The sequence below is a fragment of the Aphelocoma coerulescens genome, chromosome 4A, assembly GCF_041296385.1.
Source record: "Aphelocoma coerulescens isolate FSJ_1873_10779 chromosome 4A, UR_Acoe_1.0, whole genome shotgun sequence".
Classification (NCBI taxonomy): domain Eukaryota; kingdom Metazoa; phylum Chordata; class Aves; order Passeriformes; family Corvidae; genus Aphelocoma; species Aphelocoma coerulescens.
In genome coordinates this window covers 5,262,839-5,290,121 of record NC_091018.1, presented here as the reverse complement: position 1 = coordinate 5,290,121, position 27,283 = coordinate 5,262,839, and the positions used below count along the sequence as shown (strand labels likewise).

General features: G+C 41.9%; 1 protein-coding gene across 1 annotated transcript in view; it reads right to left on the bottom strand.

Moving 5' to 3' along the window:
• BRWD3 (bromodomain and WD repeat domain containing 3) overlaps positions 1–27,283 on the bottom strand; it is a 45,387-nt gene that overhangs the window by 13,028 nt on the left and 5,076 nt on the right. Inside the window, exons 5-21 of the mRNA XM_069015074.1 lie at positions 23,598–23,748; positions 21,445–21,543; positions 15,292–15,452; positions 14,035–14,256; positions 12,532–12,632; positions 11,823–11,893; positions 10,888–10,988; positions 9,703–9,743; positions 8,152–8,256; positions 7,058–7,211; positions 6,486–6,620; positions 5,965–6,093; positions 5,332–5,557; positions 4,508–4,678; positions 2,765–2,948; positions 2,220–2,313; positions 1,463–1,612 (exon numbers count right to left, since the gene is read on the bottom strand). Coding sequence (XP_068871175.1) covers positions 1,463–1,612; positions 2,220–2,313; positions 2,765–2,948; positions 4,508–4,678; positions 5,332–5,557; positions 5,965–6,093; positions 6,486–6,620; positions 7,058–7,211; positions 8,152–8,256; positions 9,703–9,743; positions 10,888–10,988; positions 11,823–11,893; positions 12,532–12,632; positions 14,035–14,256; positions 15,292–15,452; positions 21,445–21,543; positions 23,598–23,748 — 2,295 coding nt within the window. The remainder of the gene's footprint in view (positions 1–1,462; positions 1,613–2,219; positions 2,314–2,764; positions 2,949–4,507; positions 4,679–5,331; positions 5,558–5,964; positions 6,094–6,485; positions 6,621–7,057; positions 7,212–8,151; positions 8,257–9,702; positions 9,744–10,887; positions 10,989–11,822; positions 11,894–12,531; positions 12,633–14,034; positions 14,257–15,291; positions 15,453–21,444; positions 21,544–23,597; positions 23,749–27,283) is intronic.

The window sequence follows — 27,283 nt, the reverse complement described above, 5'->3', positions numbered from 1 at the left end:
GGATTCACTTTGGGGCCAAGGGTAAAATGTATCAGTTTTGTTTGCAAGCAAGTTGTGTCACCTGAGGAAAGCTCTGTATTTAAGGGCTGGTTTAGCTTTAAATAAATAAGTCCACAGTTTCTTCCTTAATTAATATTATAATATATCCTTACATAGCTCCTATAGAAACAAACGTGAATTTTAATTATATCAGAAGTATAGAATGAATTCTTATTTAAATATTTGATTAATAAGTTTAGTGCTCAGGGCCCAGCTTTCTGAGCTGTTCTGTACTTCCAATGCATTTACAAAGCAACAATGTTCAGTCTCTTCCTTAAGGAGAACAAGTTATATTTAATCTGGTATATTTTAAGTTCTTCCCTTGCCAAAATCAATGATTAATACCAATACTCAATCTCTTTCAACAGCAGTCTACAGATGTAGATGAAATCAAAGCACTGCAAGATGAAATCAAAGTGCTGACCTAGAATCCATGTGCTGTATGAAATCCCAAAATAGCAAGTGGTTTAACACAACCCAGTTAAATTTACTTGAGAATGTTTCAGGTTTCCAAAAATACAGGAGCTGTTTTAAGCTACTTTTGAACCCTGTCCTGGCATTCAGGTAAATGATCCTTCACTCTCCAAGACCAACATGCCACAGGAACACCACAAATCCCAGATCTAGGCTCAATGACCTGAGTGTTTCTTCCCACATGGAGAATCACAGAATATCCTGAGTTGGAAAGGACCCACAAGGATCAGAGTCCAGATCCTGGCCCTGCATGGACACCCCAACAATCCCACCCTGTGCATCCCTGGGAGCGGTGTCCAAGCACTCCTGGAGCTCTGGCAGCCTCGGGGCCGTGCCCATTCCCTGGGGAGCCTGGGCAGTGCCTGACACCCTCTGGAAGGAAGAACCCTTTCCTGAGCACCAGCCTGACCCTCCCCCCTGGCACAGCTCCAGCTGTTCCCTGGGTCCTGTCACTGCCATGACCTCTCTGGGTTCCCAACACTGATCAAAAATCATCAAGAGAGACTTTGTGATGACATCAGAAGCAATTTGAGGATTCTTGGATGAATTCTCTCAGGCCCATTGATTTGCAGGGATCCAGCTGGAGCAGCGGGTCCCACACAAGTTCAGGGTTGACTGGGAGTTTATCATTGTCAGTTATGGCCTTCCAGCTTAGAGCACTGGGACCCCCTTGCTCCATCATCTGTGTTGAAGACAGAGGCAAAGGATGTGTTAAATCCCTCTGCCCTGTCCCTGTCCCTGTTTGTGAGGTGACCATCCCCATCCTGGAACTGGCCAATGTTATTTTTACACTGCCTTTTGCCATGAATACATTTGAAAAACCTCATTTTACTGTCCCCTCCAGTCCTGGCAGCTCCAGCTCCAGCTGAGCTTTGGCTGCATGAATTTCCTCCCTACAGTGGACGCTTTGGGAACAAGGGAGCTGTTGGAGGTTGCTGGGAGCTCAGACCTCAGAGGAGCTGTCGGACTCGTGGCGTGCACAGGGGTTCTGGCTGGCTCCCTGCTGGCTGTGCTCGATGGTGGAGCGGGTCTGGTACGCGTGCTGCCGCTTCCGCTGGTTCCTGCGCAGGGAGCGGCCGCCTCCCGCCTGCAATTCGCTCTGCCAGGGGGACAGGAGCACAAACAGGGACAGAGCAGGGAGTTACTCATGAGTTACACAGTTAAAAGGTGCCTGGTTACAGTGACTGAGTGTGGCACCTCGGTTGCAACTGAGCAGTAGGAAATCATTGTAGAATTAGATAATATCGCTGACACATTGTGGATGTTCAGGTGTGGATTTTTGGTTCAATAGAAATTCTACTTTATAAAGTAGCAGTCTTTGAAAAGGAAATGACTGAAAACGCCATTTTTTTTTCTATAAAATTCCTGCAGACGCTGCATAAGATAAATCCAGCCCTTTGTAAAAGTTTGGCACCTCTACTTTCCACAAGTCCAACTGAAAACCCACTGTGGCTCTGCTCTTTTCCTTTCCCACCACTTCCCACCACTGAAGCCTCAAGGATAGAGATTTACCAATATTTGGATGTTATAGACAGCGAAATCACAATTACAGAAGGAAGACAGTGAGCCAGAGAAACAATTAGGACTACTGATCTTCTAAATAATTCAATAAAATTGGTTTGGGGTTTTCTGTTGGTCTTATTTTTGTTGCTCCGTGCTCAGAACTGCTTCCCACCCAGGTTTTCTCTTCCAGGACATTAACTCACCCGTTGTAAGGTGTGGGATGGCTTTCTCTTCTTGTCAGCAGTGTATAAACTGATTTCTATTTCACCTTTGGCAGCTCGACATTCTTCCTGGACCCTAATTATACATAACAAACACACATTATGTTCATTAAATCATCATGTAACTCAACAGCCTCATTAATACAAACATTAAAATACTTGTCTTGCTCTAAGAAATCCATGCACAAATCCCCCTAGCAGCATCCATCCATTCACTCCTGGAATCACAAGCTAAGGAAGCAAACTTGTCAGCTGAGCATCCACAATTATTTTCAAATGTATTAAAATTATTGTCAAGTCTTTTTTAGACAAAGCTGGAGGGAAATGCAGTATTTGAACTACTGAAGAAAGACTGAATTGTGAAAAGAAGGAATTACCGTTCTCAACGCTCCATTCTGATCCTAATATTCCAAACAACCCAACCAACCAAGCCCCAAAGCTGATGCATCACTGAAAAACCATTCCGGGAGTACGGAAGGATCAGACACATTATACTACTCAATCCCTTGTCCCACGTAGCCTCTTACTTGCTGATGCCTGGAGGAAGCTCGTTGACCACCACCCTCCTGCTCCAGGCCATGAGGTCCCTCTCGGTGGCCATCTGGCTGCGGGGCGCGTTGTGGTGCATCTGCCGCACGCCCTCGATCTGCCCGCTCCTGCGCAGCCCCACGTTGGGCGGGGAGGCCACGTCCAAGCCCGGGCTGCGCAGAGCTGGGGGAGGAAGAAAGAGAGAGAGAAAGAGCTTCCTCACTTCCATGAACCATCAATAAAATCATGGAGTCACAGGATGGTTGGGTTAGGAGGGACCTTAGAGATCAAACAGTTCCACCCCCTGCCATGGGACACCTTCCACTATCCCAGGTTGCTCCAAGCCCCGTCCAAGCTGGCCTTGGATACTGCCAGGGATCCAGGGGCAGCCACAGCTTCTCTGGGCACCCTGTGCCAGGGCCTCCCCACCCTCAAAGGGAACAATTCCTTTCCTGTATCCCATCCACAATTTAAAGCTTAAGGAAGGCACAAAGATCGATAAACAAAGGTTGATAATAATGGAATCACTGCAATCATTGTCCTTACCTATCAACACAATTCCCATAGGCTTAAATACAGTAAATCACATGAAAATATTGCATTTATGGTTGTGCAAAGCTATATAAAAATATCTGGTTATTTAAATACTTTATACATCATCTAATTAACTTACTCAAATGGGCAGTTCATGCGGCAAAGCCATTGATCAATGCAAGTTCTAGAAGGGAACTGCTTTAATTTCCACACTAGTCATATCTGGAAATTCCTTTACACAGCTACAGGGACACACAAATAAAACTGGGAACTGGGGCTGTACAAAACATCAGTGTATCCTAAGTGGCAGGAAAGACTTTGTGTGACCTGAAGCTGCCTTTTAGGCAACCTTTTTGACGTATCAACTTAGATCAAAGCAAAAATGCATTTTCCTGTATTTCCTTGATATCTTTCTTACTCCTTCTTGAATTGAAACACAAGCAATTCCAAATCCAAATCCTAATGAGCTTTTCCAGGAAGTCTACTTCAAACACATGTAATCAGTCACTTAACCTACAAGTGATTTATTAGCAGCTGTGAATTCTCCCAAGGCTCTGGCTGACTCGCAGCACAGTCCTGGGCATCTGCTCCCTCCCATCAGCTGCACTCACTCAGCTGCTCACATCTGATTGAGTGTGGTTTCAATTTTTAATCACTTTGTGTATTAAATATAAAATCACAGTAGCAGAACACTTACCAGGAGAATAATCTCAAGCTTTCTAAGGAAACACTAAGACAGAGCAACATGTTTATTTTATTAGCACTGATGCTCAGCCTTGTGCTGCAGCAGGAAACCATTAGTCTGTCACAACACTGTATTCCACTGACAACCCCTAATTATATGCTTTCATTTTGGCATTTTGCAGTTATGAAGTTTCATCTCTGCATCGATATCAAGACAATACAGTGGATTTCATGCTTATTTTTCAGAAAACTGGTTTAGAACAGGAATAATTCCAGTCTAACAACTCCAGGCAATCAGATACAGTCCGGTTAGACCGCTGGGTGCCCTCAGCTGCCCCTTAAATTTGTAATTCCTCTGTTGGAATCCATGGAACATCCCACTGCTCCACAGGGGTTATTAAGGTGTACAAGAAGAGAAGAGGAAAGCATCCTCAAAGACACTGTTTTATACCTGACTTTAACACTTTGATCAGTCCTTCCTGTGATAAGGAAGAAACTGATGGAGACAAGGCTGGGACACTAACCTCCATTAACAGAGTGGGATCTATTGAGTGGAGGGTTTGGAGGAGTTTCTCCTTCATTAATTAGTCTCAGATCTTGTTCCCTCTGGAGCTCTCTGATCATTCCATCAAGGATACTCTCATCCTGGTCATTCGTTTGCTGCCCGATGACTTGTTCAACCACCTCACCATCACCTTGACAAGAACAAAGCCAAAAATACTGATAAAATGGATTTCTGTATTACCAAACACCATAGAAATAATCCCATTTAGAACTCTGCACCACTATTTGTCTGCTCTGCAAAACATCTGACTACCAGCTGGCTTTCTGCTCTCATGTAATAAATGGAGGCAAAGTTTAAAAGAGAAGTTACAATAACATCCTAAAACTCCAGACCACATGTAGAACATAAACACAAACCCTTAGAAAAAGCAGAAAGAAATTATGCATCAGTAGGTAAGAATGGAAAGTCTTTTTTGGGGATCAGCATTTTTCAAAAGTTTGTGTCTATGAGAAAAAAGAACTGTTTTAAAAAACAAAAGCTGTTCTTTCCATGTCTTCCTCACCTTCCTGCTTTCTTCCTCACATCCACAGTTACAGAGGCTAATAGACAGTGCTTTAAACATCTGCCATATATCAGGGAAAAATCCCCAGGTTTTGGAATACTCTTGCCTCCAGTCAATCTGATTCCACACACTTCCTTTTTGCCATAACCCCACCCCATCTCCTCTTCTATCTGTATACTGAATTTAAACCATTAATTTATACATCCCCACAGCACCATCCCAGGAGCTGGTGCTCAATACTGTGCCACACTTGTATTATTCATGATGTTCAGAGAGAATACCATTAGCCACATATCCCAGCTGAGGAATAAGTTGTTCATCCTTGCAATTTTCCCTCCCTGGCACCAGCCGCTGGAATCTCGTGGGATGAGGATTTCCATCAACATCCACCAGGAATGGAGGAGGCATAAGGTGTGGAGCCTGTTGAGTCTGTTCATCCAGCACATAATTATTGGCATCCCGGATCAGGGGCCGGTAATCCGTGTGGAAGAACATCTGATCAGGAATCTGAAAGAAAAGCAATTTAGGAAATAAATCAATGGCCATTTGCAGCTGTCTTGCTGCTCTGGAATGGCTCCCATAAACCACAACTCCTACACTTGGGATCAGCACAAGGAATGTTATGACAAAGAACAGATTCCTGCCACAAATGTGGTTTATTACGAAGGCCTGATGCAAAAATTCAACAGTAAAATAGGCCAAGAGAGGTGGACAGAGAAGTTAATGCTTTTCTCCTCTATCTATAGCGTCTATTGCTGAAATCTTTTTGATTTAGATAAACAGGTAATTTGATTTAGCTCCATGACCTAATTATTATTTTGTCTGGGGCAGGGTGAGGGAATAAATTGTAGCACAATACTTCTAAGACAAAATCAGGTCAAGACAGGGAAGAGTTTAAAATTCATTCAACCCACCTTTTCATAATATTTATTGCATCCAAAACCAAATAGTAGCAGATGTCCATGAGAGTCTGTGCAGGCAAAATGCTGCCCATCTGGTGAGAACTTGCAATCAAAAACAGCTCCATGGCCTTGGCCCTCAATCTGTACCAAGCACAGAGAATTCCTTTCACAACCATACATTCTCTATAACAGCATTTTCACAAACATTTCCCCTGTGCTCCAACACGTACTGAATCCTCATTCTGTGATTTCTCATCTCACTCAAGACTGATTTACACTTCTATTTATTAAACTGAAAAACGAAGTAAAACTTCACATTTTCTCCCTGTTCTGAAATTTCAGCCCAACTTTTAATGTATGTTCTGGAACAACCACCTGGAAGTCTACATTTTATGTTAATTGTAAACATAGGGCAAGATCACCAAAGATCTCAGAGCTGTACTCGCTCTAGAGGTATTTAATGAAATTTGCTTTTGTCTCAAGACCAGTTTTGTGAAAAAAGAATAAACCAAACCTTCTGTGATCCTTCTTACCATGTTAAAGTAATTGCGAATTTTTGTTCCTTTGTCTATATCCCAAACAAAAATATTCCCATCGTGTCCTGCCGAAAGCACAATCCTTTGGTCAAAGGGATGAGCCTCCAGAACAAAAACTTCGTCATCGTGACCCTGCAACAACAGCAGGGGGTAAAGAAAGAAGCTGCATTTCTCCGTGTGGTATCTCCAGATGTGCTGGGAGTTACTGAGAGGACATCCCGGAGCAGGGAGTCACCCAGGACACCTCAATTTACTGGAACTGTGCTTGGTCACCATTCCTGCCACAGGTTTGGCATTGTCACTGCTTGGCACCGCTGAGATGGGGAGGGATGGGCAGGAAGGAGAAATCAGGGCATGAATGGAGCCTCCAAAGGGTTCCCTGTTAGCCAGCAAGCACCAGGGTTCTGCAATCAGCTCCTTTCCCCACGGGACACCCTCCTCCTGGCAGGCATGGGACAGCTGGATACTTCAACACCAAATCCTTCACAGGGGAATGGTGATGCAGTTTAATCAAATCAATCTCAGAGTGAACTACATCCATTTGGGATTCCCCCTGGAATTGTACTCACGGATAAGCTATGGAGAAGCTGCCCTGTGGACGAGTTCCACACTTTGAGGAGGAAATTGTTGACTGCAGTGATGACAGTGGCATCATATCGATCCCAAGCCACCATGGTAACCTTCAGCTTGGTCACCTTGTCCTCCCCAGATGCCACATTGTTTCTAAGGAAATCAGTAATTTAAAAAGGAATAAATCAGTAACGACATATGGGAACATTGAGGAGAGCTAATTCAGTATGAATTTTGGGGAAGGATGGTTCACAGCCACCTCTGTGACTGTGGCTAAGGCAGGAGAAGGAAGGATGGTTCTGCAGTGGTAAAAACCAGCTACGGGAAATATTCAGTGTCACTGAGATTTATAGAGCTCTCTTTCCTTAAAAAGGACATTTCCTCCTCTATTCCACTGTCATCACCCTCCTCTACCCCAATTCTTACTTTCAGACCTATTAAGCTTTTTTCTACAAGGCATTTTTCTTATCAGTCATCAGTATCAGTAAACTCCATGATGAGCAGGAACCTGCTAAATAAACCCAACTCACACTCCAACTGCAAACACTGCAAGTGTAGCCACTGAAATATGGAGAATTCTGCAAAGCAAGAACCTAATGGATATCTCCATTTCTGCTCTTTGTTGTTGGGAATATTCAATTACAATTCAATTACAGGGCACTTAAAGAAGTCACTTGAGGATCTCGGAAAAACATGAAACCCTAACTGAATCTGAGAACCAAACACTAATTTCACCTCTTACTTGGAAATATAAGGTAGAAATACAATTTTAAGAACCATGTTGGATATATATATTAGCATATGATCTCTGGGGCTCCACCAAAACCTCCTTCTGTGAGATAAACTATTTGACATTCTTATTTCATGTGTAAAATACTAAATATTCCTCAACCATTAGGATAGGGAAGTACCAACAGATTACTATTTATTTGGGGGTGAATTGACTGTGTAAATTGACAGAGCCATGACATTTTCAATACATGCACTGAAATTAACTCAAAATGGAAGCAAATAACCAGTTTTCAACATGATGGAGGATTTAGCTTGCAGGTAAAATGTGCCCATGAGGTGTGTTCTGCTTGCTTTGCTTTACCCTGTCATTTTTGTAGCCATATCCAGGACTAGACTCTTCCAGTCGTGTTGATGGTAGTGCCAGATTCTTGCTGTTCCATCCCTGCTTCCACTGACAAACCTTAAGCTATGGGGCAAAGGGAAAAAAAAGCCATGGAATTCGGAATAAAGATGGTTTCATCCCCACATGGACACCAATAAATGATATATATACACTTGGAAGTGTGTACTTGTGTATCTCTACCTCTCCTGCTCACGAGGTTACAATTTTCCTATCAGATATTGTGGGGTACAAGAGAGTTTCTAGCCCACAACATTAATTACATTTGGCTCCAGCAGCAGATGGCCTTGGAATGACTTCAATGTCGTAATTCATATGAGCTGCACATTCCCTTTTTAATGACATCAGCAAATCCCTGGAGCAGCTCAGAGTGGCAGCAAAGAAAGGGAAACTGCGTGCCAGGAGTCTGGCATAAATTATAATACATTAACTTAGGGACAGGGTGAAGACAGGCAAGGGAAAGAGCCAAATGGAGCACAAGGAGGTTGTCCTGCCTGTGGAGCTGAACAGGAATACTCTAATTTTTAAACCCCTTCTTATTTAAAAATTTTAAGCATCCAGCAAATGTATTTAACCACACCATAATGCTTTGGCCATCAATGTCACAGAAATCACTTTTGTTGAGAAACTGGGAAAAAAGCTCCTCAAGTAATACATTTTCACAGGATGGCCAACACCTTTGGAAGTATATTCAATTTATATACAAAATTACACTTAAAAGGCAAATCTATTCAATTTTATGAAGTGATTGTTTCACCTTTTCAGTTTCCTTGGTCTGATTTTTTTCACTGTGATGAAAAAGAGCTTGAAAATGCTTGTGACAAATTAATTTTCTTCTTAATTTTACTTTTTTATATTAAAATAAAAAGGAAGGTGCCCCTTTTTTCCATTCAAAACATCATTACAGAATATAATTTTCAGTGAGTATGTGACCTCACTGCCTCTCACATGGCTTGGAAGGAACTGGTGGTACAATTGCACCAGCACATTCTCACATAACTTCACATGACAAAGCTCTCCAAGCACAGGTGCACAGCTACAGCTTGGCTTGGAAGGCTCATCCCTTAAAGGCACATCCCTTAAACCTCCTTCCCAGCAAAATAAGGAATAGGAGCAAAAGCTGGGCTAACAACATCTCTATTTACTAACTTCTGCTTTAGACTACATTGATTACAACGCTCTGACTCCACAAGCAACCCCTCTGTGGGGGCTACCTGGGAAGGAAGGCTCTTCTTACACAGAAAGGCCATAAAATTTGGGAATTTGCGTTCCAATTTGCTGTTTGAAAGAAAAAACAAATTAAAAGCACAGTTACAGAACATTTGTGTTGTTACAGCAGAGGACAACGAGTTCAAGCCTGTGGACATGACACACATCTTGCAACACACTGCAATAATTTGCCCAGGATTAAGCCAAGCCCATGGGCAATCTTCCTGTTGCGCCAAATTTTCCATGAAATGTTGTTTGGAAAATTAAATACCATCATTGTCAGGTCCAAAGCCCAGCACTCACCTGTCACCGTTGTTACAGAACTGCACTGCAACCACTTTGTCCTAAACAGGAAGGAAGGAAACAACAGAAGTGAAAGACTCAGCCTAAAAGATCTTCATGACAAGCTTTTTATTTAGCAAATAAAAAGACTGTCAAAAAATTTCAAGTACAGAACAGTGGTATTTGAAGTTAAAACTTCCCCAGACACATTGTGTTAAACACTGAAATAGAAAACTTCAGAGAGGTGATGGTTTCCTGCCATTTTTAGACCTAACATGAAAGTGCATCAAAAAATTGAATCCCAAAAATGCAAACCTTGGCTTTATTAACACTTAAAAATCATTGAGAAACAAATGTTACGTTTCAGACATAGCTCTGCCCTTTTTTAATTTGCCAAATACTTGTGCTGGCTCCATGCTTTGCTCTCCTTACTCCCACTGATGTCTCTAACTCCTGGTAACTGGGATTTGTTTTAGGGAGGGCTGACAGCTGTCTGCAGGATTAAGAGTGGATTTAAAGAAATTAAAGGAATTACAGCTTCTTCCAAACCTGTTCAACACAGAAAATATTCTTTTCTTTTGTGAACAAAATACTTGTTTGATGTGTTGGCTTGGAGACTTAAATGTGAGAGCCATGACTCCCACTGAAGTTCAGGGAATCAATTCAGACCTTGGGCTTAATCCATAAAATGTTCCTGAGGAGGTAAGTTTGTAGTTTGAATTTTTATGGGAACCCTTCTGCATTACCTGAAAAAAAGATGCTTTAAGCTTTATTTTCGAAATGAAATTACCATCATGATCCGAACTTTGACAGCACAGACCAAAACCTGAATTACTTTGTCTTGTTATGTGGATTTAACTAAACATTCAACAAGTTTAATAGGGAAAAAATGACATTGTGCAATGACATTGTGCATTAAAACTGTTTTAATTCCTCATTCTAATACAAACTTTTTTCAAGAATGAGGGAAAATCACCTGCTCCCTCAGTTTTCTGGGGGAATGAAATACATTTTGCACAAACCTCTTGCCTCAGAGGGATTTAAAAATAAACATCCCACAATTTTCCAGGCATTTAAATACCACAGTGTTGAAAGCCAAACAAATTCTAGACAGTTAATAAAAAAAAATAGGATGTACAGAAACCAAGTTCCTGAAATGAGATAAAGGGGTAGAAAAATAGATTTTCTTTTGGATTTGCCTCTTACCGTGTGAGATTCCAGCTCAGCCATTTTCTCTGGAGATTCTGAGCCCAAATAATAAATTCTTATCACGTGGTCAGTACTCCCTGTTGCAATGAACATGCCACCTAAAACAGAGAATTCTCTGTGAAGAAGTCATCCAAGGAACAACTTAACTTCATTTAATTTGCTGCTTTCTTGTCAAAGCAGCAAACTAGTTTTAAACAGAAAATTTCAATGTAAACAGGTAAATGACAAATAAAACATTTAAGTGCAACTTCAATATCTACTTGACACACAGCAGAGAAATTATTGCTGAACTGGGATGCAGTGATTAAGGTATTTTATTGTAATTTCTTTACAATATTGCCCAAAAATGGCACTATTTTGTGGTTTGCTGAATTGGAATGGGTTTAGTTAATTCAGGATTTCTAGCTTTAAAAAAGCAATGTGGCTCTACAAGGGCTCTCAATTTCAAAAAGCAAATTTAATGAGTAATTACATAATTTTCTTTGTAAAAATCATTTTATTTTGCTCATTCAAAGCTGCAAAGGAGGTCTGTTCAGCTGAGATTTTCCAATACATTGAATTGATCCTCTTAGAATTCAGCCAAATTTGGAAGATTAGCAAAAGTGGAATCTTCAACAGAGGATTTCCAGAACTTTTCACTCAAAAACTTTACGAGGTAAAGTCTTAAAAGGATGTTACAGAGAAATATCTCTGATGTGCAAAACAAGAGACTGAAAGCCTTGGAAGTGGTCAAGATTTCAGCTTCAATTATAGGAAAAAAGAGAAAGAGCAGCTTGAAGCAGACACTTTTCAGGGAAAATTTCCAACAATCCCAATTTGACAGTGGTAAAAATAACTGGAAAAGGGTTTAACACTCTTTGTATTTAAAGAGAAATAACAGAACTGTCACCAAAGGCCCCAAATTCATGAAACAGCTGATGCTGAACACATACCAGAACTGAAAGATGAACAGGAGATCTGAACACCGGGCCTGGACCTCTCTGCAAACTTCACAGGACGATCCCTACACACAAAACACAACATTTTTATTTTTCCTTCTTTATTCAACACAAACAGTTCCCTGCAGTTCAGCAGGCTGAGGTCAACATGCTCATCTTAAATCTCTTAATTTTATAATTCTCACCTAAGTCTGCTAGAACTTAGTTTTCATTTTGGGAATTTTCTTCCTCAGTTTAATAAGAAAGCCATAATTCTCTAAATTGAAGATTATTTAATTGATTTATCATGATACCAGTTCAAATCTATTTAAAACAGACCCTGCCAAACCATTAATCCAATAGCATTTCCTCCCAATTAAATATGGGTTTGATGACATCTACATATGTACATTCTTCTTATCATGAGCAAATTAATTCTTCTGCCTGTACATTTTGGACAAGGATTTAATCCTGAATATAAAAGCTGGAATTTCTTCCACAATTTTGGCTTGCAAAGCACAAACCCCAGAAATAACAACCCCAATCTCTCCCTCCCCTTTGGGTTCAAATGCCACAGAATCCCCAAATTGCTCCAGCCCCACACACCAGTTTATTGAGCAAGAAAACGCCCTTATTTCATTACCTCAGCATTCCTCTCTGTGCCAAAATTAAAAATAAATTCATCCTTGAGTTAAAATAATTATAATTATCTAAACAGTCTTACTTGAATTTCATGGTGTTTGCATGCCACTGCCAGAAACAGATTGTTCCGTCGGCACCGGTGGAAGTGAGGTATCGAGTTGTTCCTTTCCTTGCAGGAGAGAACTAAAAATAAAAGTTGTAACAATTAAACCAGCTCCTATCCTCTCTTCTATCATGCTGGAAACTTGTTGACAAGAATGTTTTTCACTAACACATTAGTTTCTTCCCCAGGAGTACAGAGAGCAGGGGTAAGAACAGAATCTGAATTTCCATAAAAATAAAGCTGAGGAAATGGAAAACACCTATGTTTTGGTTAGGAATTCTTTGTTTTTATCATACAAAGGAAATTGGAGAAATGAAACAAGCCCAGACCCCGTAAATGGGGCAAAAACACGAGGAAACAGTTCTTTTTAGGATAGAACTGGATCAAACATAGCAAATACAATGATTCCTGCATCCAAGCCCAATGAAGAACAGCTGCACAGCAGGATCCCCTCTCCTCTATCTTCCTAAATCTCTCCAAGGAGTGGGAAAGCTTTTTATTCTTAATTTCGTAACTGCAGCAATACCTTTAATCCTCAGGCTACCCAGTAATTTGATAAAGGAATCCAGCACTGCTTCCTCAAAAAGCCATGACTGATAATACTCTAAATTATCAGCTTTATAGAGAGCTTGAGAGAAACACATACACACACATATATATATATATATATATACACATATTCATGTAAACAAATAATACACCAGTTATAAAGCCAGGTGTAAAATACGTTTCCAAAACAATCATCTTAACATGGTTGAAATCAGACAAAATTGGAAGTCTGGGGAGATGGGAAGATGGGGAGAAATGAGACTCCTGGGGAATACTGGCATGATGGAGAAGCCTGTGCTGAATCCAAGGCAGCACCACTCCAGGAGAGAGGGATTCTGAGCCAAACAGCCCCACTCACTCTCCCCTCTATGTGCATCACCTGCCAAATTGCAGGGATTGTCTTTTTTATCCTGGAATTTTGTTTTTTGGAGGTTTCTGCCTGGCAGTTGTGAGGATTTTTTAAAGAAAACCTGCATTTGCTACAACATCCAGAGCAGCTCCTTATGCTACAAGCTAAGATAACAAGGAAACAAGAAATGGCGAGTAAGGAATTTTAACTGATCCTTCTGCAAAACGAATGCTCTCTGTAAATACAAGAGTGTTGGGTCAGGTGCTGTGCCAGGAGCACCACCAAAGATGCCAAACATGTCAGCAAGTTGAGCCAAGGAGAGGCTGCTGCTCTCTGAGTTGCTCTAAAAGAGCATCAGATCTCCCATTTTCTAGACCTAAGGAAGCAGCAGTGGGATCACACAGCTAAGAGCACATGGAAGCAGGAGGATGATCCCCTGGGCACTGCACGATTGATTTAACCAGGAAAAACATCCTCGAGCTGGGACAAACGAGAGACAAAAAGATCAATTTTATCCTTGACCACCACAGCTCTTATTACCATTCCAATTCAAGGGGTTAGGGAAAAACCCCTTCAGTCCTTACCTGTATGGAAGTGATGGAAGCTGAGTGGCCCTGCAGGACCGCGAGGGGGGCACAGGTCCGGAGGCACCACACCCTGACTACCTTGTCACAGCTGCCCGCGGCCAGCAGCGTGTTCTCGTAGTTGACAGCCATGTCCGAGATCTCGGCCGAGTGGCCCCGCAGGGTGGACAGCAGGCGCCCATCGTCCGTGGCCCAGATCTTCACCAAACAATCATCTGACCCCTGAAATTCCACAGAAATTCCCCAAGGTTACAGAAAATACGGGACACGTTCCGTGCACATCACACATGGGTCACCGTGGAGGGACAGGGATCCCAAGCCCCATGAACTGACAGAACAGCTTCGGTGGGATTCCACAGAGGCACAATTTTATGAAGGAATTCTTCCCTGTGAAGGTGGATATATGGAAGAAATTCTTCCCTGTGAGCATGGGGAGGCCCTGGCACAGGTTGCTCAGAGAAGCTGTGGCTGCCCCTGGATCCCTGGAAGTGTCTAAGGCCAGGGTGGATGGGGCTTGGAGCAACGTGGGACAGTGGAAGGTGTCCCTGCCTATGGCAGGGGGTGGAACCGGATGACCTTGAAATATTCCATCCCATTCAAACCACTCTTTGATTCTATGGTTCTATGAACTGCAGAGTCTGGGGATCATCTTATGGAGTCAGGATTTCAATTTGATAAAAGAGAATCATGGAATCACAGGATGGTTTATGCTGGAAAGGATCTATTTGGAAGGCAGTGACACACATCTTCCACTATCCCAGGTTGCTCCAAGCCCCGTCCAACCTGGCTCCAGGGATGGGGCAGCCACAGCTTCTTTGGGGAACCTGTGCCAGGGCCTCACCACCCTCACAGAGAAGGATTCCTTCCCAACATCCCACCTAACCCTGCCCCCTCTCAGTGGGAAGCCATCCCCCCTTGTCCTGGCACTCCATGCACAGTGACAAACACTGACAGCTAAAAATGCAATGCTCATATGAAAAATCTGTTGATTTTTAAATATGCCCAACAAAAAGCAAGGGCATCAGCACAGAAATGGATGTCACTGTATTCTGGAGAAAAACTTACAATAATTATCATGTATTCACTGACACACTACAAATCCTGGAAGGTAAATTTAGTAGAAAAACAACTTGCAGCTGAACAAAGTCATGTCTGCATCTCAATCAGTGACTAAGAGGGTGTTGAGGGACTCAAGAAAGAAAGAAATCAAACCAAACAAAGCAATCTTCCAAAAAAAAGTCCAAATTTTAAACTTACTGTAAAAATTCTCCTCCCACTGCGATCAAAGGCTATGCAATAGACAGAGGAGAGGTGCCCCAAAATCCTCTTGTGCATCTTCATGTGTTGGTAGGTGGATGTTGGGAACAAGTGGCTGAAACGGCCACATCCAGTTAATTGCCTGGCAGAAAGGATATGAACTGGGAGAGAAAAACAAAGCAGAAAGAAGACTGAGACATGAATTTTGTCCAGAACTCAGAATAGATAATTATTAAATAAAATACAGTATTTATTAACAACTTTAGTATTAGAAACAGTAATAAATCTGAACCTCTTCCACCTTATCAGAACATTCTGTCCAGTGTTATAAAAAGAAATCCCACTCCTGATGGAGCCTTTCAATTCCCTCCACAGACTGCACCTGCTTCCTTACTAAAAATGAAAGCAGAATGCAAAGTTCCCACCACAACTGGGAGTTATTCCAATGCTCAGTTCATGAACAGGTAACAGATACATTTATCCAACACAGACGAGGAAAATCTTTAAGGAAAATCTTTGAAGGAAGAAAGGAAATTTAAGAAATTAAGGAAATTACATATTACTAATATCAATTACAAGGCGAGTATAATAATAGTTTCTTTTAAGTGCTTCTTTGGTGATGAAAATCTTTCTTTGGAATGGCTTCCAGATCATATGTGAGGGCCAAAGGACCTCCACACCCACATCACTGCATTCCTATGGCAGTGGAATCCAAGAACACGGAATAGGTGCCACTGATGGAAAAGTCCCAGTGGCAGAATGGCAGGTAAGAGAAAACTGCAGCAACAACAAATTCCCTCCTGTTTCCATAGCCAGCAGCCCTTCCAAGAACAGCCTAAAACCTAAATGCACAAAACCATCCCGTAAAAAAGCCTTTGATTGGATGCACAATTCTGAGACCATTTGGGGGTACTTAATTTCACCAATCCTATCCTATTACTGTTTTCCCTAACCTATCCTCATTCACAGCACTTGAACTTTGGATTTGAAAGTTTTGAGAGGGTTTTTCAGTGGCACTTGAGGATCTGACAGAGCTGTGCTGGTGGGTTTGTGGAGACTCTGTGATACCAGATTCCCTGGAGCAACTCCTTATCTTCTCCTGCACCTTGATGTGGGCTGGGCTTCACAGGAGCCCCACGAAGCTCTTTAGTGCCTTTCACTCCTTCAGTTTAAAAGTCTAGTGAAAAACTCGAGCCATTTCTTAATTGTCTCATGATATCACTGCCAATCTACACAAAAAAAGATCATGGAATACGTTAAAAAATTAATCTACAAAGTCAAGAAGTGCCATTTCAAAGGGTTCCTAACCTGTAACTCCCTGTGTAAATTGATACCATTGAAGTATTTACACACAAGCAAGGGAAAGAAATTGTTTCCAGCTTTAAAGAAAGTATTTTTGTGTCTCAGTTTTAAGTTCCGAAATGTGGCTTATTTTTAATCCCTCAATGGCAATTGAAGCATGAAACGTGACACAAGGGAAAAAAGCTGCATAAAAGATGCTTGCAAAAGCCATCAGGCTCCAGCATAACCTCACCTTCAGTCAATATTTGCTTTGCAAGTAAAAACACATATTCAGCAATACTAAAAAGCAAAACACACTAAAACAAATTAATTTACTACCTACCTATTATTCAATTGATACCTGATATTACAGAGGGCTGTTAAACAAAACTGTCTCCCCAAGCAAAGTAAAACTGAAATTTTAAACTCTTTTTCCTACCTCTAATGCAGAGATCCTGCAGTGATAAATGCTCTCCAAAGGTACCCCAGCTTTGCCTACACATTATTTTATTTACTCTTCAAGTATGACAGCTTAAAAGCTGAATTCTTAAAAATATTACACCTCCCTTTCCCCCACCCTGTGTGCCAACAGAGACATGGAGTCATTCAGCAACATGGTGATTCTGCTGTGCCTTTCAAGGCTTCAAGCATTTCAATACATCTATATTTATATATTTAAATACATAATAACAGTGTATCTGCCTGTAAGCAATTTCAAATGGCTTTGAGTATTTTTTTAACCACACAAACAACTGTGTGAATCAAAAAGATACACTCTCATGTCAAAATATTCCTAATAATCACAGTATTTTCTGTGTCCCCCTGCAAACCTTCTGAACATTTACCACTGCTGTTTGCTGTAAATCCCATGAAGGAAGCACCAAAAGGCACCTAAATCCCACAGTTTTGGCACCTCACTTTTCCGGTCGATTCCCAGCCTTGCGATCAGTTCAGCTTCAGCGGATATGAAAGTAATTTTTTTTTTTTTCTGTGTTTATTTCCCTATTTGCACAATGAGGACAAAACTCCTCCATCTCCCATGGATAATTACAAAATAAAAAGCCCTGTTTATGAAATGCTTCCATCAGAGACATCCAGAACTATTGCTGAGCCATGAGGAGCAACAACTTTATCAAGGCCAACAGCATCTTTGGAAAAAAAAAACCTATCACTGCTTCAAAGGAACAAACCAAACATTCTCCATTCCTGTATTTTTAGGAAGATTAATACACAATATCTAAATAGGGAATTACCCCCACATGACAAAAATCCCTGTGAAGTTTCCTTTCAACAGCACAATGAAGCTATTGTCCTCCTAAGGCCCCAAAGCATTAAAACCCAACAACAATTCCCACATGGAGAAACAGCAACTTAGTAACCCTAAAAAATTTTACTAACCTATCTCATTAACTGATGTATTTCATGCCACACTGGGTGTAAGAGCTGCCAAGTCCACCCCCTCACTATTCCCTGCCAGGAAAAACTTTCAAGACAGTTATTTCCCATAAAAAAGGAGGAGATCCAGCCTTCTTGATAAGAAAAGTTAATTTTGTCCCAACACTGAAGGGCCATCTCAGCTCCTCCAACTACCAACCTGTAAAATACAGGCACTTTTCTCTTTCTTTCCCACAGCCCTTGGTCCTGGAAGACCACACCTTGAGGAAAAGTGCAGTCCTTAATGCAAGTCACATAGGCTGACAACAGCAATTCCTAAATCACAATTTACCCCACACTCTACTGCAGGTGACAGCACAAATGTAAAAACCCTTGCAAGAAAGCTCACCTAGGAAGGATAAACTTCAAACCCTGCAACAACAACCCACCAGTGAAAGCCAGATTTAAAAAACAATCATCAGACAGCCTCAACTTCAAAGTTAAATCACAACCTCAGAAGGAATTAAAGCATTTCAGTGAGGCAAAGTCACTGGGCAGCATCAGCTTGAATTCCTGCTCTCCCTAAAAACCTTTGTCTCGCTTCACTTTTTGCAAGGAAAACTAGAAAATGGGAAACTGGTGCAAATGTTCGTGTTAAAATCAGTTTCTCAGGGGTGATGAGCTCTTATCAGACTGTTTTACCCTCTGCAAGAAGCACTGCAACTTTGTAACGAGGACCCAGATTTTGCCCTCATCACAAATCCAAGCAGGGATCAGGTACCACTCATGGGAGAGACACAAGTCAGGATTTCATAGGAATGCCAGGAAGCAAACACAGTTGGCTTCCACATGGAAAACACCTTCTCTGAGAATGGCTGTGTGGCCACAAAGAGTGTGGACGCAGGAGAAGCAGCGAAAGCACAGCGTGTTCCAGCTCTGGGAGCTGCTGACCTCATGGAACTCATTTCCAGCACGAGCCCTCATCGATTCCTGACCTCATCCCGGCGCTGCTCTTTGGCAGGCCCAAGGTAGCTGGATCACCTTGACTGTGAATTTCCACCCAGACGAAAATGCTTGTTCACTGAGACTGTGCTGAAAACTCTCTGCTTCCAAATTTTGTGTTGTTTTCACTAACAGCTGCCCACAGAAATATTTCCATCCTCAGGTTAGAGCAGTTCTTAAAGACTGAAAACAACCTTCTTTCTGACCTGCTTTGAGTTGCTTGCAAAAAAAAAAAAAAGCCCTGACAAAATCGAAGTAGCATCAAAAGCAGGTTTATCAGAGGGGAATCACTCCCAGTGCTGAGGTACTGCATGACCAGTCTTTCCACTTTCTGTCTGGAAGAGCACAAAGAGAACCCTAGAAGTTCCACTACAGCAAAAGCTGCCCAGAAAGGCTCAACCAGACTCTCCTCTGTGTTGTCCTGTCGGCAGCAGGAAGCTCAGCCAGCATTTTCCCTCCCCGTCCCCCTCCAGCAGATCACCACAGCCCCAGCACACAGATACCACATCCCTGGGAATGACTTCCACAGCTCAGCACTTTCCCAGAGACTTCCCCCCACAAAAGATTCCCAGCTCTGCACAAACACGCAGGGAAAAGGCAATACGGATTTCCCACTCCAGTTCCACTGTGCAGGACCTTTCATTTTGGAGTACAGACCACAAGGTCCCATCCCAACCCAACCACATGGAAAGGCAACCGCTGCAGCTCCTGACTCTTCCAGCTGGGCCCTCCCAGTTGATCCCATTTGGACCATCAGTGACCCCATTCTCACAGCATTTATGGTGGGAAGCTTAAATCCTTATCACTGGAAGGAAAACGATGTGAGGATACTCCTGGCTGCTCATTCTAAACCTTGATTTACCACTTTGCTCAGGTAATTACACAATCATCACACACATTAATGGGTATCTTTTACTTCAACCCAACTCCTTCAGCAAGTAATTCCAGAAAAGTCCATCTGCCTGAGCCAGCACAGTGTGGGAATTCAGTTATGCCAAAACACCAAAGAGGTTGGGCACACTTCTTCATCTTGCACTTAAAACAAGACACACACACTGCAGCATCTCTGGCTGGCACCACTCACCAGGAAAAGAACACCCATTTTGCACAAATAGACACAGAATTTTCTAACTTCCCCTTCAGGATTAACAAGGAAAATCAAATTCCTGTCTGAAGTCAAATCCTTATTTTAATATTTATACACATTTCCCTCTCTTAGTAGTAGTTTATGTAGCTACACTAAGAACTTCATTCTTCCAGGAATCAATACTTATAAAAATTAATTCCTGGCTGTGAAAGACCCTTTTTCATATAATACCTTTGCCTTTCTTAAAAAAAAAACCAATTAGGAAAACACCCAAACCAAACAGTTATCGTGTTCTTTAAGTCACTAAAGAGTTACCAAACAAGCAGCACAGCCCTTTGCCATGAAAGCATGACAAATGCTGAAGTCCAATCTGCCAGGATGCCTCATTAATAATACCACATATTCCAAAAACACCCAGTCTGATGAAAGAATTGATCCAAGAATCCATGCAGAAATACAACCAGAGGAATTGTGTGCAATAAATCTACAATGCAGACTATTTGTAATCCATCAGCACAACTGCTCACAGTAAAGTAACTGCAGAACCAGCCTAAAATAATAAATACACAGATAGGGTAGAAACAGAAAACTGCCAGAACCATCCCTTCTTCTGCAAAGGGAGGGAAGATCCATACGTGAAAGGACTTCCCTGACAAACCAGGCAAATGTATCCACTTGCATAAACAGAGATAAAATACCCTAAAGAAGAAAGAAACCAGGATTTACTTTCATGCCTGCAAGAATCAATTTTTTTGCTATAAAAACAGTTAATGAAAGTTCAAACCATACAAGGCAAACACTTGAGTTTATATAAAACAGAGCAGCTCTGTGATGAGATGTAAGCTGAGAGCCCACATATATCTGAGTTTTATACAAGTTCTTTATCTAATTGTGTGGACAACTGAGGCTGAAGGAACACAAATGTTGCTTTGGTGATTATTTCCTTTTTGGAGAGGGATGTTGCAAGCAGTCTGTTTTCTGTCATAATCCAACTAAAAGGAATTCTTGAGTCAAAAAAGTTCCCTGGCAGCCAGACTCTGTTCTGGCTAAGATACCATGATGATTCCAGGATTCCATGCTCCTGTGACCATGCCCATCCAATCTTACAAGCACATGTACATATTATGGAGGCATATCACAAAAAAATACTCAAGCCCGTTGCCCTCCAAACAACCAAGCAAAGCTTTGCAAAACATGGCTACACACAATGTGGAAAATCCAAGCCTGAAAAACACAAAAATTATCCTATTGTCAGGGAGAGACTTATTTTAGACTAATTCATCATGAAATGTTAAAGAAAATACTAATGCAAACTCATACTAGTGTTTTAGTCAGTGAGAGGAACTTTCTGTGGGACAGGAATAAATATAGATAGGAGAAAAAACCATTTTATGGACTTCCAAACTCACCCACGTTTGGTGGTTTCCCGTAGTTCACCGGGAGTTCGGGGGGCCGGCCCCTGTGCAGAGCTGCAAATGCAGATCCTTTCCATAGCGTGTGTCTGAAGTCTGCACCAGCAAGAGTGACAAAAAATAATCAATACATTAAATAACCAAGAGATCAAGCACCACTCCCAGCAGCCCAGAATGAGATTTGTCTCGTTAAATAGTTTGTCAGAGATTCCTCATTTAAAGATTGTAACTCTGATTTCCAGTTCCTCGCCAGTGTCACTGTAAATGGTTTCAGCTTCTTTTTGCCTAATTTGGGTGATTGTTGACTCTAAATCCATGGAGAGAAGAAGTGAATTCAAAAAGTGGGTGCACTTTGTATGGAGGCAGGACTAAATCCTGCCATGTTTACCTTCTGCAATCTCAACACTTAAAACACCTCTGCTTAGGAACTGCACATTTGAGAATACACATTTTGCTGCCTAAAAGTGGGAGAAGTGAGGGTTTTTTCCAATAAATCTGTTTTCCTGCAATTTGTGGCAACATGCCCTCCTTTCAGATTGTCCTCTGCACCCTCCCACCCCCTCCCCCCCTCAAAAAAAATAATTGTTTTAAAGTCAAGACTGTTCTCTTTAAAGACTCTCCAGCCCTCTGCTGCCAACTGGCCTCGGAGAGGCTCCTCTCTAGAACAATAGTGATTTTTCTGAGACTGTTCAAAGTGCCTCAGAAATTAGACCTGGATTTCTTCCATTTCTGGCCATCTGGAGGGAGAGAAATGAGCTTCCACGGTGAGTAAGTACTGAAACAGAAGGACAGTGCCGCAGGTTGGTGGATCTGTGTAGCACCATGTAGATCTCTGAACATAAAGTGCACAAGCTGAGGTGACTCAGAGACTCCTGAGAGCACCTTCTGATTGAACCCCAAACTGCTGCACAGAGTATTAAATGATACTCATTAAAAACAGCACTCACACTTCCTAAAATAGATCCATCCACCTAAACCCTTCTGTTCCCCTGCAGAAAAATGTTTATTTTCTCTTTACATTTTGCTGCTGTTCGCTTCTAAGCTGCAAACTGAGTATGAAATGAAGGAATGTTTCTCTGCAAACCTGAATTTCTGCACCTAATTACAGCAAAGCACAGGCAAAACAAGACTCAGCCCCAAAAGTGTGTAGGGCAACATGTTTGGGAACGGCACATCCCTCCAGGAGACATCCAATGGATCAGCAGATGCTCGTCAGCATCACAGTGTGACTTCACAGGATGCAGGGAATTAAGTGCTCAACTGCCACCAAAACAGGAAGGTCCTGCTCTGCCATCCCTCCTCCTCTCCCAGGATGATGCTCCTCCTCCTGTGTCACCTCCAGCCCTGTGATCCTTTTCCACCAGCTCATTTAACTCACTACAACAAATTTTGCAACATTTCAGCTCTCTGAATCAGCACATCACAGGATCAAGGAAGTTCTGGCTCCTACAGGGAGGAAGTGGCAGGGGCATGGAGTGAGGAGGGAAGCAGGAATCACTTCAATAGCAGATGGCTCTCAGAACTCTTTCGTTCTAACACAAAACTGCTCTCAGGATCATTCTCTCAAGCAGAGAGTTTTTCAAAGGGAATAGGACTGGTGCTCTCTTCATGAAAGGATTGGGGGCTTTCAAATTAACTTGACGCAAGGACAAGCAGGAATTGTCAATGAAGAATCAGCCTGGCCTTCTTCTACTCCCTAAATGCTGCCCCAAATGCCACCACCCCATCCTGTGTCTGCACAGCCAGGGAGACAAAGAATGGAAGAAATCAGGCTGAAAAACAGCCCAGCTCAGTGATTTTAGACACAAGTGTGTGTAAATGGATATGGAAAAAATGGCCTTTTTCAACTGGATCAAACCCTTAATCCCATTCACATCATTTACACAAACACCAACACACTGGGGAAGGAGGCACAGGAAGTAACAAGATCAGGCAACTGTAGGCAAGAATTGCATAAAATGGCATTTTCAACCCAAGAAAACATATCCAACAGGGCCAGCAACAATTGCATTTTAGGAAGAAAAAAGCCGGCAAGCACAGGAGACAAACCAGGGCTCATGCAAACACACAGATATCCCAACAGGAATGGAAACAAAAGGGAGTTAATCATTAAAATAGAATTCAAGCCAGGTAAATGCAGAAAATCTTACCTTTTGCTGCCCTCAGGAGAGACTGGCGCCCCACACCCAGCAAAGTCTGCACCCCCAGCACGCTCTGGGGGATTTCCTTGTCTAAGAGGGGTCCAAGTCTCTCACAGATCCTAAGAAGATAATCTGGAGGGATGTGTGCATTGACAGCCACCTAAACACACAAACAACACAGACATTAGAAAACTGGTTTATTTTCCTTCTACTGGTAGTACTTTGCTTCATATTCAAGCGTAAAGTTACTGCAACCAAGCCTAAACCCCCTGAAAACCCCCTCAAAATTAATTATACTGCATTTTAAAGTGATGTGGAGTGTTGCAAAAGCCACACCAGAAATTTCAGGTTGTAACAGCTTAATTGTAAATTCAGGATTTCCCTTAATAAGAAACAAAAATCCCCTGAAATTTGGAGCTCCCAGTGGAGTGCTCTGCTCAAACAACTTTTTTTAAGCCTTTTTACCTTTCAGTTCATTCTCTTCCCATTTTTTGCTTAACTGAAACAGCCTTGCATTTACATTACTGTATGAAGCATGTGTGCAAAAGAATAAAAACCTTAAAAATTACCTAAAACCCCTAAACATGACCCTAAAATCAATACTCAGTCTCCAGTTTCCACCTCCTGGGAGTAGGTATCTTTAAGACCCACACGTGTAGGTCCAACTTTGTCATGTTGGGAAAACAGCCTTTATTTCTCCCTTTGGACAGAGACTGTTTTCTATGGAGTGACAACAGTTTTTTCTGACACTCTGTTTGAACAACAAATAAATTGTGCCGCATTATCCAGAATGTCCTGCACTGCCTGACTCCTGTATTTACAAACTGGCAAGAAAAGCTGCCCATCAGAGCTCCTCTGACACAGGACACCCAGCTCCATCCACCTCTTTTCATGGATCAACAGCCTCCTGCCTACCCAGACCCCAGGGATGTGCCCAGCTCCCGCCCCAGCACACCGGAGGGAGTGCCAGGCATCAGGAAGGAGGAGAAGGTTTGTAATTCCCTCAGCCCTGCTGCCAAAACATTGTTCACTCAACTGTGTCATCAAACAGATTATTAGGACATGGCGTTGGGAATTTTTTCATTCCAATTGGGCAACAGCAGTGGAGCTACAGGACCCAGCATAGCCAGGCAGGGCTGGATAATGTCCCCACCTGCACCATGAGCAGGATCAACACTGTCCCATAATTAAGATTTTAATCCAAAGAAAAGGGAAATATATCTAATTAAATATACAACTTAACAGTTAACTAAATCTAACTCTTCCAGTGTGAATGAAACCCTTGGAGAAGAGACAGGTTTCTCCCTCTACTCATCCCTCAGTCACTGCTGATTAAAGAATCATCTCATCAATCTCATCAATCATGATAATTCTGAAGATCCAAAATCATCATTTTTTCAGTGCAGGAATGAGAAACCTGACGACTGCATTAACATGTTCTCATTCCAAGACTTTTTATCCTGTGAGTGAGCATCAAGGAATGACCCTGGGAATGCTCTCCTGCACTGACAGGTTTCTCCAGTCATTTTAGCTTTATTTCCCCAAAATCAGAGTTCCAAAATTATATTGACACCTTCCCAGTCACACAAGCAGTGAAGTTCAGGGTATGAGCATGAATTGTCTTTCACTGTAAATGATGGGATATAACAGAAGTTGAAATGAGAGAAAAGGATTATCCAAACTTTGGTATTTGCCTCTCACTCTGACTCACTCCTGAAACACTGCAAATGTGTTCATGCTATAAAATATTTTATGATGCTGCACCAGCCTCCCTTCAGGGTGTAAGATTTCTGAAAGGGTCTGAAAGGGGAATTCTAGAGAGAGAATCTGCAATTAAGTAAAATCTGAGTATGAAACTCTTATTTCCATCTCTGATAACCAGCAACAAGCCCCGCAGTCACCAACTGCCAACAAACAGCAATGTATCAAGCTTAAGATTAAAAGATCAAAAAGACCAACCTAAAAGCTCTGGAATTTTACTTCCAGAGTACCAAAAGAATCCAAACCACACCATTCTTTCTGGAAATGTAAAAAATCCAAACCATTTTCCCAGTATAGCACAGCAAACACTCCCCTCTTCACCCTGGAGCTGGTTTGGGAGTTTCACCACATTCCATGCCTAGGAAGGTGCTGAATTAAGCCTGGCAGCAAATATCCCACTGCAAAGACAGAGCCCAAGTTGTTCCACAAGCAGTCCTGACTGACTCCAGAATGGAAAAGGACTTGGTTGCTTGAAGACACAATTTTACAGGGAATAGCAAAGAGCAAACACTGACACACATGGGGCCTGACAGCATTCCCTGATCACACTCCTTTCCCTGCACATTTCCATGTTTCTACAACCCACAACAGCCCCAAATAAGCAGCCCTTAATCTGAATATTATCACTGCTGTTACTAACAAACAGCTCCATAGGCAAGCAGCAAGAGCAGCAAATTCTCCTGGTGATTTTTTTCCATAATAACTTCTGGGAAAAAATGCTTAAATCACAGCCCAGAGCTAAACAAGCAATTCTATTTTCAGGTTCCCAAAAGAACTTGAATCAAAAATCCTTCCTTTCACCTCTGTGTGAGAGAGTTGTAAACGGATTTTAAGTATTTTTCTAGAACATGAAGCTGCAAACATCTAGCTGAAAAAAACAAAGTCTCCCAGATCAGATTTTCCTTTAAAGAAGGATGGAAAAAGGCAAAAGTACAGCTACACCTCTTAGTGTGTGCTCGTCCAAATCCCACATGGCAAAATGAAACAGCAGCAAGGATATTATCAGCTCCTCAAATATATTAGAAAATATTTTAGAAGATAATTGGAAAGTATTTTAGAATATAATGCGAAAATATTTCAGAAAATAATCAGAAAATTGGAAAAAATTAGAGATGAGTAGTACAGGCCTAAATCACGCATGTTAAAATAATGCAGAGCTGAAAACATACTAAGTGAGAACAAATGCTGCATCTTGGGATAAATCATAAAGAAAATATGTTTTGTTGCCTTAGATTGTGAAAAAAACCTATAAAAGTTAAAATATGAGAGCACAAGAATGCAATTGTATCACAGATGAGTCCTCTGACACAGTAACCACACAGGTACAATGGATCTAAAAAGTGATGGATTAAGTGAAGTGGATCCATTCTTTTTAAAAAACTCTCTTTTGAAAATACTCTCCCAGTCCTGACTGCTTGAGCCAGGCTGAGATAAGCTGCTCCAGTGATAAGCATAAGGAAAGAACTATTAGTGAAGTCACGTCAGGGCGTGGAGAAATTCAACCCCTGAACCTGTCCATGGTCCCGTGGTTGGAAGCATCACCTCAGAGACCATGAGCACAGAGTCCTCCCTGGAGCTGGGAGAAGCAGCTTCTTGATCCCTGAAACAAAATCCCCTGGTGTGACTCTGATCCCTGTCTGGACAATGTTCTCAGGCACAGGGTGGGATTCTCGGGGTGCCTGTGCAGGGACAGGAGATGGATTTGATGATCTTTGTGGGTCCCTTCCAAGTCAGGAGTCTGTGATTCTACAGCTGCTGACAACTCCTCCTCCAAAGAAGGCTTCAATAAACAGGGAACAAACAACCCAAAAAAGACTCTTTGTGATTACTACTTAAAATAAGATGTCTGTCTTCCCAGAGATGGGAACCAGGGAGCTCTGGGAACAACCTCTTTTGGGAAGCCCAGTGGAACATCTCTTCAAAGCACAGATTTG